The sequence below is a fragment of the Pelophylax lessonae genome (genome assembly GCF_965119305.1).
Source record: "Pelophylax lessonae genome assembly, chromosome: 7".
Lineage (NCBI taxonomy): Eukaryota > Metazoa > Chordata > Amphibia > Anura > Ranidae > Pelophylax > Pelophylax lessonae.
In genome coordinates, this window is record NC_138774.1 from 57,511,787 (window position 1) to 57,526,610 (window position 14,824).

General features: G+C 40.4%; 1 protein-coding gene across 1 annotated transcript; it reads left to right on the top strand.

The window, feature by feature from the left end:
- Positions 1-2,568: 2,568 nt before the first annotated feature.
- On the top strand, positions 2,569-13,695 carry LOC309560972 (uncharacterized protein). The gene is made up of 3 exons (XM_082264676.1): positions 2,569-2,654; positions 9,816-10,124; positions 13,577-13,695. The coding sequence occupies exons 1-3, from the start codon at positions 2,588-2,590 to the stop codon at positions 13,684-13,686; spliced, it is 486 nt and encodes a 161-aa protein (XP_082120802.1). The 5' UTR covers positions 2,569-2,587; the 3' UTR covers positions 13,687-13,695.
- Positions 13,696-14,824: the final 1,129 nt, after the last annotated feature.

Sequence of the window (14,824 nt, forward strand, 5' to 3'; positions counted from 1 at the left end):
GTGCTTTGAGATTGTCTATAATTTTAAAGGGTGCCTTAAAAAGATTTAGAAACACTGCTCTAAACTGAAATCGAATTGGTTCTTCCAGGTTGTGGAATTTTACATATTATCATTACACTTTGCTCTGCCTTAATAAATAAGCCGTCTCATATTTTTTGTTCTGGTTTCTCTAAATGGATTAAATTCCTAAGTAAATTCACTTAACCACTTGCCGACCGCCAGTAGTACATATACTGCAGCAGGTTGACTCTATTGCACGAAACTACGTACCTGTACATCATTTCGTGCAATAGCCAGTGGGGAGGGCGTAGTCTGCTGGCCACTCGCGATCGCTCCAACAAGGCAGACCGCCGTTCTGTCACAGATGTTCCTGCTATTTAGGAACACGGATCCCTGTGTTCATCTAGTGAGTCCATCCCCTACACAGTTAGAAAGCATCCCCTAGGGACACACTTAACCCTTTAATCCCCTACGGTGTTAACCCCTTCCCTGCCAGTGTCATTAGTACAGTAACAGTGAATATTGTTAGAACTGATTACTGTAGTAATGTCAATGGTCCCCTCAAAAGTGTCAAAAATATCAGTTAGGGGTCCGATCTGTCCGCCGCAATGTCGCAGTCCCGCTAAAAATCGCTGATCGCCACCATTACTAGTAAGAAAAAATAAAATAAATAAAAATGACATAAATCTATCCTCTAGTTTGTAGAAGTGATAACTTTTGCGCAAACCAATTAATATACATTGACCTAAAATGATGAAAAAATTTGATTTTTGTATTGGTTGTGTCTTATAGCAGAAAGTAAAAAGTGTTTTTTTTTTTTGTTTTTTTTTTTAGAATTGTCACTCTTTTTTTGTTTATAGCGTAAAAAATAAAAACCGCAGAGGTGATTAAATACTATCAAAAGAAAGCTCTATTTGTGGGAAAAAAAGGACATTCATTTTATTGGGTACAGTGTCGCTCATGGTTTTTTGCCTGCCTGGGGGTAGCACTTTTTATCCCATCTCTGTTGACTGTATATACACTGCCTCACCAAAACAAAAAGTTGCAACCAAAAAAAAAAGGTCACACATTCTAATATTTCATTGGACTGCCTTTCGCTTTGATTACGGCACGCATTCGCTGTGGCATTGTTTCAAAAAACTTCTGTAATGTCACAAGATTTATTTCCATCTAGTGTTGCATTAATTTTTCACCAAGATCTTGTATTGATGATGGGAGAGTCGGACCACTGTGCAAAGCCCTCTCCAGCACATCCCAAAGATTCTCAATGGGGTTAAGCTCTGGGCTCTGTGGTGGCCAATCCATGTGTGAAAATTATGTCTCATGCTCCCTAAAGCACTCTTTCACAATTTGAGCCCAATGAATCCTGGCATTGTCATCTTGGAATATGCCTGTGCCATCAGGAAAGAAAAAATCCATTGTTGGAATAACCTGGTCATTCAGGATATTCAGGTAGTCAGCTTCGCATTGTGCGTGTGGAAATGCTCTTACTTTTACTATTAAACATAAACCTGAGTTCTACTGTTGTTTTTCTACAATTTGATTTCATCAAATGTTTAAGTGATCGCCAATCATGATCATTCTGGATTATTTTTTTCCACCACATTTCTTCCTCAAAGTCGATAGTTCCCCACTATCCTTCCAGTTTTTAATAATGCGTTGGACAGTTCTTATCCCAACTTTAGAAGTTTCTGCAATCACCTTAGATGTTTTCTCTGCTTGATGCATGCCAATGATTTGACCCTTCTCAAACAGACTAACATCTTTCCATGACCGCGGGATGTGTCTTTCGACATGGTTGTTTAAGAAATCAGAAGCTACTTATTGCATCAGTTGGGGTTAAAAAACTTTAAATATTTTTAATTTTATCAGGTTTAAAAAAACATTACTGTTTTTATGAAAAAGTACATTGTATAATGTGTTTTTGCACCTATAAAGTCCCGTATCCCTACTCCACTTTATAACCTTTCAAACAATTTGGATGTTGGTGCTACTTTTCTATCTGGCCGTGTCCACATAGATCTTTGGAGTCCCTCATTTATATATCATGAAAAAACCTGCCTAAATTCTCATTCTTCTGTTGCAGCCTGGTTAAAATGGATGGTGTGCAAAGTGTCTGTGAAATTTCTCCATGACAGTGAATTAATGAAGTGCTGTTGCATTTGTGTGTGCTAACAATGCTTTTAATAATTTGATTTTATATTGAATATTAGAATTTTGAAGAAATATCAACAAATTTAAAACATCAGGACTGCTAGGGTTCAAATTTAGAGATTTTCTACTTCCAGAAGGTATGTAGTTAACAAACTTTTAAGTCTTTCATGTGAGTCTGTTTTCGTGAAAAAATACTTGTTGGTATCTGGTCACCATAACTGAAGTTAAGCCATTTGCAGTAAAGGTGTAAAAAAAAAAAGCCTTTAGTTAATTATTGTTAAAGTCCAGCCAGATATGGTGGTCTAACCACAGTTTCCATGATGTCACTTACAGAGCTGGGAGGGCCTTAGCAGGGGATCTGCCACTTTACTTCAAGAGAAAAAGTTTAATAGACTAAAAATTAAAGTACATTCTCAATGCTCCGACTGACAAAATGGAGATTACTCTGCATGCCTACAAATGTTCTTTACTCACCCTCTTCTGTCTTGTCCTGCAGGCTGGTAAGGAAGTATGTAAGATGGTTCATTACTGGGTGTATTTTTTTTAAATATGAATTTAGGTTTGATACTTGTATATTTTCAAGTGTCCCAGGACACTGATGGTAACAGTAGCCGAAAGAAATGAATGTGTCAGTTAAATGTTCTTTTGGTTTTTCATTTGGACTCCAATACCATAGGGTGAACGTTGTCCATTATTATTATCTTTCTTGCATCCAATTGCAAACAGCAATACATTAACAAAACATCCATCTCTGAATCGCATCTCTGCCCATTTGTGCACATTGGAGAGAATACGTATGTCCAGCAGGTTCGATGATAAACACATTTCCCACAAATTCAACCCAAATGATGTGAACATACACATAAATTTCTCTTCCACATTGACTGACTTTTCTATGCATATCTAATTATGCATTGCTTTTTAATTTTCTGGGCTATATGCATTGAGAATAATTTGCAGAATTTTTTTAAAGCAAATTACATGAAATGTGTTTTAGTCAGCAATCTAGCAAGTTATGTTTTTCCATCGATTACTGATCTTTTTAAGTGACTGCCAAAACATAATTTGAGGAAAAACTCAGGCTTTTCCATCTATATTTTTTTTTCCATATTTATCCACCGATATGTTTTTTAAATAAAAAGTGAAGATTGAATTAATGATGTGGGGGAGACACGTGGTTTAGTAGTCTTTTCCTATGCATAAACAGACTTGATATCTACTCTACCAAAAGCTTCAAAAAATGCTCCAGCAACACATGCTGTTTGGTTTGATTTGTGTGGAACATGGGGTAGAAGAATTTGGTTTCAAACCAGAGACAGTCACTTTAAAATAGAGACAGGTGGGAGACCTGCCAAAATGTAAGCTTTATAAAAATATACTGTTTTAGAAGCCAAAACCTTTTTGGGTGGAATGCTTAACCACTTTAGCCCCGGAGGGTTTGGCTGCTCAAAGACCAGGCCCTATTTTGCAATTTGGCACTGCGTGACTTTAACGGACAATTGCGCGGTCGTGCGACACTGTACCCAAATGAAATTGATGTCTTGTTTTCCCAACAAACAGAGCTTTCTTTTGATGGTATTTGATCACCTGTGTGATTTTTATTTTTTGCGCTATAAACAAAAAAAAGCGACAATTTTGAAAAAATAACAATATTTTTCACATTTTTTATATGAAATTCTCAAAAAAAGAAAAATGTAAAAATCTAAATTTTTTTAACATTTTAGGCCAATTTGTTTTCTGCTACTTATTTTTGGTAAAAAAAAATCGCAATAATATTTTGATTGGTTTGCGCAAAAGTTATTGCGTTTACTAACTACGGGAAAGATTTATGTAATTTTTATTGTTTGTTTTTTAACTAGTAATGGCGGTGATCTCCGTTTTTTTTTGCGGGACTGCGACATTGCGGCGGACAGATTGGACCCCTAGCTGACATTTTTGACACTTTTGGGGTACCAGTGACATTACTACAGTAATCAATGCTATAAATATGCACTGTTACTGTAAAAAATGACACTTGCAGCGAAGGGGTTAACTTTATTGGTGATCAAGGGGTTAAGTGTGTCCCTAGGGGCGTGATTCTAACTGTCAAGGGGCGTGGCTAGTGAAGTAAACACCGAGACATACGATCCTATATAGCAGGATCGCATAGCCTCTGTGCTTACTTCAGGGAGAATGACAGATGGCTGTGTTTACATCAGCCATCTGTCTTTCTCCCTCTCCTGCGGGAGATTGTGAGTGGCCGGCGTCCATGAGAGCCACCGGTCACACACGCTGGCTCCCCAGGGAACGAGCGGGGGCAGGAGCGCGCCGCCGGTGGCGCGCACTCGCCCCCTACAGGCTCGTGAACGAGCGACGTAGGTCTACGTCGCTTTGCCTGTAAGCGGCAGAGTGCCGCAGTAAATCTACGTGAACCGGTCGTAAAGTGGTTAAAACTCCTGTAAGGTTTTTGTTCCTCTATTTTGCTGTCTGCTATGTCACTTTTGGAAGTCCTCTCTTCACTTATCTCAGAAACACAAAATGAGAGGAAATCCCTCCAAATGAGGGGAAATATTTCTGAATTATGAGCAGTATATATATACAATATTTTTAAGCACATTTATTGTTGATATTTGCGCTTATGTGGATGAATGGTTTCTTTGATGAATTTTATGAACGTCTATTGGTATTCGAATTTCTTATGACATATACCATAGCTTTTTTGCTAAAGTCCTAAAGTCAATTGTAGCCAACTTCCATTGATAAAAAAAAAAAAAAAACATGATACAATAAAATATTAATTTTTTGCACTTTTATGATTTATTTTTCTTTGCAAAAGGCTATGTGGATGCAGCTAATACATAGTTTCACAGAAAACTATAAGATGCTTATGTTGATTTGCTCCAACATATGCCTTTGATTAAATACATTTGCATTAAAAGCATGCTGGATGTCTGGGCTTCTGTGGTGTTCTACAAGACAAGTTCAGTGTTTTTACATAGTTAGACAGGTTGAAAACATAAGGCACCCATGTAAAGACCCAAGTGGATAAATACAGTTAGAATTAAGCACAGTTGTAAAAATTTAAGACCAGCTCCACCATCTCCTTGGGGACCCCAAGGTAGCATTTTTGTCTTTTTTTTTGTATACTTACCTTTTTCGGATGTATTTAGACTCTTAACATGGTGTGCAAGGTTCTCTTTCTCACTGGATCTTTTCCAGTAGTGGACGATGCAGAAAGCGATGCTGACATAGTATGTAAGTGCAGGGTACTGTGGTGACACCCTATCATGGGGATGGTCCATAATGCCCTGCACTCACAAGATGTCCTCAGTCCTTTAAGTTGAATGACTTTAAGTTCAATTTAAAGTGTATGTAAGCCCAAAATCCATTTTTTAGTATGTTCAGCACCATGCCTCACTGAATACAATTTTCCTACGCAAATAATTTTTTATGAAACTATTGAAAAATTTCTTACACAGACATCCTACCAGTACCATCACTTCCTGTTTAAAGATGACAACGCTTAGCAGCTGTCATGCAATTAGCAGTAGCATTTTGAGCTGTCCGTGTGAACTCCTTTGGTTGACCATTGTGCCGTCTACCAGGTCTTACAGATAAGTAGCCTAATGGCCGACTAAAAGAGCTCATATGGTCGGCTGACGATGCTGATGCTAATGCTAATTGCTAGGCAGTGGCTTAGCTTGTCAGTGTCAGGCAGCCTTTCAGCTTTTCCTGTTAGCTGAGGGTTAATGAGTCTTCTCAGACTCCTAGCTGTTCCCATCAGTTGTGGGATAACAAGTCTTCTCAGATTCCTAGTTGTTCCCATCAGCTGCAGGGTAACCAGTCTGGCCATATGTCTACTAGCTGGATTGGGCCTCAGCACAGGAGGCACCTTGTTTAACCACTTCCATACAGGGCAGTTATACCCCCTTCCTGCCCAGACCAATTTTCAGCTTTCAACGCTCTCACACTTTGAATGACAATTGCTCAGTCATGCTACACTGTAACCAAACAAAATTTTTATAATTTTTTTTCACACAAATAGAGCTTACTTTTGGTGGTATTTGATCACAACTGTTTTTTTTCCGGGATATAAGCAAAAAAAGAGCAAACATTTTGAAAAAAAACCCACTTTTATAGTTTCTAATATAAAATTTTGCAAAAAAATTAATTTTTCTTCATACATTTGGGCCAAAATGTATACTGCTACTTATCTCTGGTAAAAAAAAAAATAACCCAAATTAGTGTATATTATTTAGTCTGTGTGAAAGTTATTGAGTCTAGAAGCTATGGTACCAATTACTGAAAATTCATCACACCTGATGTACTGACTGCCTATCTCCATTCTTGAGGCCTTGAAATGTCAGGACAGTACATATACCCCCCAAATGACCCCTTTTTGGAAAGTAGACAGTCCAAGGTATTTAGTAAGAGGCATGGTGAGTTTTTTGAAGTTGTAATTTATTCCCACAATTCTTGGGAATTTGAAGAAAAACATTTCTTTTCTATTTTTTTTCCCACAAAGTTGTCAATTTATAAGCTATTTCTAACACATAGCATGTACCTAGCAAAAATGACACCCTAAAATACATTCTGCTACTCCTCCTGAGTATGGTGATACCACATGTGTGAGACTTTTACACAGCCTGACCACATAAAGAGACTTAACATCCAAGTAGCACCTTCAGGTGTTCTAGGAGCATAAATTACACACATCATTTTCTGACTACCTATCACACTTTTGAAGGCCCTAGGGCACCAAGATAATGGAAACGCCCACAGAATGACCCCATTTTGGAAAAAAACACTCCAACGTAACACTATTCTGAAGCCCCTCACAAAAGTGAGACCCTTGTATTATTTTGAATCCCACTACTACAGTAGCAGGGCAAAAGATCAGTCTAAGTGGCAGGCAAAAAACTTGGTCGTAACAGGCCGAGGTCAATGCAGGTAAAAGGCAGAAATAGACGGTAGACTAAGGCATAATCGATAAACAGTCCAGGGTCAGTTCACGTGAAAGGCAGAAATGTGGCGAATAAACAATGCAGGCAGAGGCATTGATTATTTAAATCCACCCTCCCCCATGAACTTATTGTACTCGTGGATACAACCAGGCTTTCGAACGGGACCACGTCTTCTTTGAAGTTCCACTGAGGTGTCATCGTGGATGGTGTACATGATGTAAATGTCTTTTCTATCCCTCCACTTCACAGCCAACACTTCCTCGTTCCTAAGGCTTGCAGATTCCCCGTTTTGTAATTTTGTGGTGACTAGATGCTGCGGGAAGCCCTTCCTGTTTTTTCTTGCTGTACCACAGGACAAGGTTTTCTTCAGGTACAGGTGGTGGAAAAGGGGCAAACTCATAAATTAATTGTCCATATAAATGTGTTACCTCTTTTGCAACAGTGGGAATGCTAGGTCCCAGACACTTTTTCCACTTATTCCCATGTACGTTGGGCACTCAGGGGGCTGGAGCTGCGAGTTTCTGCCTTCGTATATGCGAAAGGCGTACACATACCCAGAGGTGCTTTTACAGAGCTTGTTCAGTTTTAATCCGTACCTGGCCCTCTTGCTGGGAATGTACTGCTTAAATCCCAGCCGACCTGTGAAATGGACCAGTGATTCCTCCACAGAGATGTTCTGGTCAGGGACATAAACTTCAGGAAACCTCTTAGAAAAGAACTCAATTAGGGGGCGAATTTTATAGAGTTTGTCAAAATTGGAAGGATCTCGGGGAGGGCACTGCGAGTTATTGCTGAAATGCAGGAAGCACATTATAATGTCATAGCGGGACCTGGACATGACCGATGAATAAATTGGCATGTGGTGGATGGGTTTGGTGGACCAATAGGAATGCAACTAATTTTTTTGTAAGCCCCATATTAATTGTAAGGCCCAAAAACAATTAAAGCTCTTCTATTGTTAGGCGTCTCCATTCAAAAGGACGAGCATGAGTTGGGGTTGTTCTCTATGAACTGTTGGGCAAAAATATTTGTTTGGTCCAGGATGCCTTGAAGGAACTCGTTAGGGAAAAATAAATTTAAAAAATCATCTAGAGAAAAATTTTCAGTGTTGGGGGGGGATTGCAGCTGACCCTGAGCTAGAAGGCAGCCACAATGGGTTTGCTAAGGCATCCGGAAGCTGTGTTTGGGCTCTAATTCTTTGGAGCTGGTTGGCATTTGCCGATTGGCTATTGGGATGTCTGCTGGTGTCTGCCTGGTTTTCAGAGCGTCTTCTTTTAGGAAGGACTGCTTTCTCCTCCGATTCGGTCCCCGATGTAAAGCCTTCAAAGGACTCTGAACCGAACTCGGAACTGGAATCGGACAGTGAGAGCTCCCCGCTGCTCTCATCCGTCATGGTTAGAAATTGATATGCCTCTTCGGCAGTGAAAACTTTTTTGGACTTGGACATGGTGGCTGTATGAGGGGTGACAGGTACTCGGGTACTTTGATGGGCAGGTGACAGGTACTTGGGTACTGATGAGCAGGCGGCAAGTACTTGGGTACTTTGGTAGGCAGGCGGCAGGTACTCTGATGAGCAGGTGGAAGGTACTCGGGTACTTTGATAGGCAGGCAGCAGGTACTCAGATGGGCACAGTAGTATTCGCAGTAAAGTGGTAACTCACTGTTTCCAGATCTCCTCCTCACACTGGATCGGTGTGTGAGGAGGAGCACCTGGTACCTGTGAGTTACCCCCATCTTTGCTGACATTTGTGACCGGCTGTGGTTGGACACAGCCGATCACGTGGTAAAAAGCCAATTTCATTGGCTGTTTACAGCCGATCACGTGGTAAAAAGCCAATTTCATTGGCTGTTTACCTTGATCAGGGATGGGTTCTGTCCGAGGGACAAACCTCGTCCTCAATCATTGCGCTGCGTGCCCCCGGGGGCGCGCTGTAGCGGTGAGAATGGGCGGACGTCATATGACGGCCGCCCTGATTGACATAATGTTCCTGCCGGCGTCATTTGACTATGGCCAGGTAAGAAACTGGTTAAACCTCATCATCATGTACTTCTGTTCTTGTATAGTGTCCGTTTCTTGTATCCCTGTTTGTTTCCCTGCCTGACCACTGCTATTATCGTGGATTGCCTAGTTGCTGAATTACTCATTGGATTGACATTTGAACTTGACCTTTCAATTGGAATATGCTTGCTTGCTTGCTACCAGCCTTGATCTCAGAACTGTTTTTGGACTATGCTTGCTTGCTACCCCCATCTGACCTTGGACTGTCCCGGGATTCTGCTACCAACTGCTGTCTACTGTCTGACCAGCCTTAGTACTACAGGTAGCCTTCCTTGTCTCAGTCATTCAGTCCTAGGGGATTTGAGTCAGGAAAGATAGCATTGTGTTTGAAGACATGTTGGCAACAAAGTACTGGTAAGCCTCCTTGCCTTAAGGGGACAAGGCTGCTATAGGCAGAAGGAACACCAGCCAGTTATAGTTCCTGGTCTAGGAATCAGGTTTGCATTACAGTCAGATTTGTGAAGGAATCTCCAGATAATAAACTTTGCAACATACTCACAAATAATTATTAGCTTAAGAAAACTGTATTCAGTGAAACATGATGCCACACATACTGGAAAATACATTTTAGGGTTTACATATACTTGAAGGTTTGAAATGACATCTTGTTTATGGAGGTACACTTTGGAATGATTTTTTATTTTGTTCTTCTGCAACAGATGGACAGACCGTTGTGGTAGAGAACCAGAATATTAAAGGTGACATTGGCCAGTCTGTGACGTTAAGCTGCGGAGAGCCGGAGCTCAGTACTTTCTTTGCGACATGGAAGGTGTCTCCTGAGAATGAGAACCTCGAAATTCACAAGCGTTACAAAGGCAGAGTGGAGTTCACCAAAAGCAACCTAAATGTCACAATTAGAAACCTGACAAAGGAAGACTCTAGGATTTACTGTTGTACCGTGGAGACTGTCAATAAAAGAGCAAAGCAGCGGATAATGCTTGAAGTTGTAGAGGCATCAGTTTCTGAAGGTTCTAAAGGTACATGATAGCATATTAGCTGACATAAAGGCCAAATCCTATGGAATCTATACTAATGGCAGGGGTACTGGGTTAATTGCATCAATATTTTTTTAAGATCTAAAGCATATGATTAAAAGATGACCACTGTAGGTATGTAAGTATCCCCAGCAGCATTACAAGTAGCCCTAAGCACTGTCAGTTTTTCCTAGAAAGCTTGGTCTGCATGGCACAAAATACATATAGGAATGAGAAAAAATGCATACTTAATTCTATTTTACATGTACTAACCCCATACAATTACATTTTTTTTCATAAACAGTGGTCCTTTAAAGGTTTATTCCAGTCTTTTTTTAGTTTGAGTAAGTGGGGGAGATTACATTTCTGTCTGGGTTTTGTTTCTTTTGGTGCGATTTTCCCAACCTTTCAGTTCCCATGAGATCTTGACAAAAAGATGAAAAAAGAGAGAAAGAAAAAATGTGTGGTCTTCATAAGGGATGGAAGGTACAGGTAACAATAAAATAATTGTAAGAGGTTTTAACCCTTCCTCACTTAACTTAATCAGTTTTTTAGTCTGTATCATCATTGGAGAGGATTCCCAGCACTTCCTGTCCTAAAAATGTCCTCAATACGGACATTAATATAAACCTGACAGAGGATCTCCAGCCTTTCCCCCATTTATAAAACACTAAATAAACATTTTGGCTGAAGTAGATCTTTATGAATTGAAAAGAAACCAACAATGAATGTTGAATAAATTTGACTCCCGTATTACTAATTATTACAGATTTGGTGTATTCAAGTAATTTAGTGGTCATTTTGCTTGCCTGTCCTTTCAGAAAAAAAACTTAGTTATTCCACTATCTTCTGTATACTTAAACTCTATGCAAAGGGCTATTGATACATTTCTATGGGATGACAGACATCCATTCATAATGATGAAGCATAAATACTTTGGGGGTTCTGGGATATCCACCATTACTATAGAGCCTATACACACCATAAACTCTGTTCTCCTATTACATTTTCTCTTTTCCCTGAATGACCACCAGAACTTCTTCTCATAACCATTAAGATGGGGTTATCATTCCAAACAACTCTTAAGGTCTTAAAGAATATCCCACTTTACTTTCCAGACGTATCACTCAACCACAAAGTCCTTCTGAAACTGAAAAAAAAGTACTTGGTATTACAAGACTTCAGCACATCTTTTTCCAAAACTCCTTAAAACCCTTTTCTACCCTGTAAAAAATAGGTGTTATATAACCACTGATCTTTACCTATATCATAGACTACAATTCCATTTTGGTTTTAATACTATTCCACCTAGAATCCTAGTGTATAATTTTCCTTTAGATTTACCAAAAACCATATAATAATAAAAAAAAAAAAAGACTATTCTACCTAAGACATCAATGAACACCTATCTCTTTTAATTCCTTACCAACCCCATTAATTCAATGAAAGGGAATTCCTTCTTTTACAAGTTGGTAAATTGTAGCCATACTTTTCTTAAATATCCTGTGATGGAAAAGTAGGAAGCCCAATTGGGCCCGATTAGCCATTTTCCCTCCCTGGTGTCATGTGACTTGTTAGTGTTACAAGGTCTCAGGTGTGAATGGGTAGCAGGTGTGTTAACTTTGGTGTTGTCTCTCCCACCCTCTCATACTGGTCACTGAAAGTTCAACATGGCACCTCATGGCAAAGAACTCTCTGAGGATCTGAAAAAAAGAGTTGTTGCTCTACATAAAGATGGCTTAGGCTTTAAGAAGATTGCCAAGACCCTGAAACAGAGCTACAGCATGGTGGCCAAAACCATACAGCAGTTTAACAGGATAGGTTCCACTCCGAACAGGCCTCGCCATGGTCGACCAAAGAGGTTGAGAGCACGTGCTCAGTGTCATATCCAGAAGTTGTCTTTGGCAAATGGATGTACGAGTGCTGCCAGCATTGCTGCAGAGGTTGAAGGGGTGGGGGATTAGCCTGCAAGTGCTTAGACCATACGCCGCACACAGCATAAAACTGGTCTGCATGGCTGTCATCCTAGAAGGAAGCCTCTTATAAAGATGATGCACAAGAAAGTCCGCAAACAGTTTGCTGAAGATAAGCAGACTAAGGACATGGAATACTGGAACAATGTCCTGTAGTCTGATGAGACCAAGATAAACCTATTTGGTTCAGATGGTGTCAAGCGTGTCGCAGAAACCATGTGAGGAGTACAAAGACAAGTGTGTCTTGCCTACAGTCAAGCATGGTGGTGGGAGTGTCATGGTCTGGGGCTGCATGAATGCTGCTGGCACTGGGGAGCTACAGTTCATTGAGGCAACCATGAATGCCAACATGTACTGTGACATACTGATGTGGAGCATGATCCGCCATGCTGTAGCTCTGTTTCAGGGTCTTGGCAATCTTCTTAAAGCCTAAGCCATCTTTATGTAGAGCAACAACTCTTTTTTTCAGATCCTCAGAGAGTTCTTTGCCATGAGGTGCCATGTTGAACTTTCGGAGACTGGGCCACAGGGCAGTATTCCAACATGATAACGACCCCAAACACACCTCCAAGACGATCACTGCCTTGATAAAGAAGCTGAGGGTAAAGGTAATGGACTGGCCAAGCATGTCTCCAGATCTAAACCGTATTAAGCATCTGTGGGGCATCCTCAAACGGAAGGTGGAGGAGCTCAAGGTTTCTAACTTGGAAGAGGGCTCCAGTGGCAACCTGTGAAGTTCTGGTGAACTCCATGCCCGAAAAGGTTAAGGCAGTGCTGGAAAATAATCGTGGCCACAAAAAATATCGACACTTTGGGCCCAATTTGGACATTTTAACTTAGGGGTGTACTCACTTTTGTTGCCAGTGGTTTAGACATTAATGGCTGTGTGTTGAGTTATTTTGAGGGGACGGCAAATTTACACTGTTATACAAGCTGTACACTCACTACTTTACATTGTAGCAAAGTGTCATTTCTTCAGTGTTGTCACATGAAAAGATATAATAAAATCTTTTGTGAGATACTGTACAAGATATTACATGACTATCATATCATATTAAAGAGTACAATTCTCATTTACTCTAAATGAGAATTGTACTCTTTAATATGATATAATATTTATGTATTATTTTACCTATGGGTGTTGATCTTGTACCCTATCTCCTACCTGCCTTCTCATATTTGCACTACAGAGAATTGATAAATACACTGATATGCTTTTCTTTCATCCTTTGTGTGATTCGCGATATACAATAAATCAATTAATCACCATTTGTATACCTTGTAATGCAATTCCTTATACAAATACAATACAGAATTAAAGAATACTTCACAGCTTCACTTCATTCAATAAGCTAAATGGAAAATAAAAATTGCAAAAATAGTGAACATGCTCTACACCTTTAGTAAATCAACTCTGTTGTTTTTACCCCAGACCAGCACTCACTAATGGCTGATCTCTGCCTCTCTCTGCAGATAATAGCTGTAATCTGGATATTCTCTATCTTGTGATGGAAATCCTTCGTATTATCAGCCTCATCACCTTAAGTATCCTGCTGGGCATGGCAGTAAAGACATCTTGTTGAGGAAAACCTATATTCCTGCCCTCCGAGAGTCAAGAGCTCTCCATACAGGGGCGGTGGATGACATACATAGATAAAAAGAACAGACAGATAAAGAGCAATGGAAGGAAGAGTATTTGCCTGCAGTGTCTATATTCATTATAGTGGGGGTCCAAAGAACACTATCTCTCTCTCATTCTCTCGCTTTCTCGAGGTCTGCATTGCTTCTGCAGTCTGAGGGTTTTTTCTAATAAAAAATGGATGTAAAGTGATAGTTTTAAGTTCATATTTTATAATGACTTCACTGTTTCCCAAAGAAGATATTACAGAGAGTGTTTTAGCTACACTCATGATACATTTACTGCAATCATCTACACTAAATTAATAATACATACAAACATTGTATTTACATACAGATGTTCTTCTTGTGATGCTTCCTGTTTCTAGTGGGCATGTTATATATTACTACAGTAGAAATAAGAGTAAACAAAAAGCAGTGGTGTCACTAGGGCTGCTGCACCCAGTGCGGTAAAACATAGTGTCACCCCCCTCCACCAACTATGTTATATTACTACAGTGGCGGTAAGAGTAAACAAAAAACTGTGGCTTCACTAGGGTTGGTGTCACCTGGTGTGGTAAAACATGGTGTCACCCCCCCTCCACCAACTATATTCCCCCCTCAGTAAAGATTCCCCTCCCTCAGTACAGACCCCCTTCTCCACTAAGTATAGACCCCCTTCCTCAGTACAGACCCCCCTCTCCACTAAGTATAGATCCCCCTCCCTCAGTATAGACCCCCCTCTCCAGTAAGTATAGTCCCCCTCATCAAAAACCCCCCTCCTCCAAGCATAGTCCCCCTTAATTACAGACCCCCCTCCCTCAGTACAAACCCTCTCTCCACTGAGTATAGACCCCCCTCCGTCACTACAGACCCCCCTCCACTAAGTATAGTCCCCCCTCAGTTAAAACCCCCTCCCTTAGTACAGACCCCCCTCCCTCAGTACAGACCCCCCTTCCACAAAGTATAGTCCCACTTCAGTAAAGACCCTCCTCCCTCAGTACAGACCCCCCTCCACTAAGTATAGACCCCAATCCACCAAGTAAAGTCCCCACTCAGTACAGACCCTCCACCCTCAGTACAGACCCCCTCCGCCAAGTATAG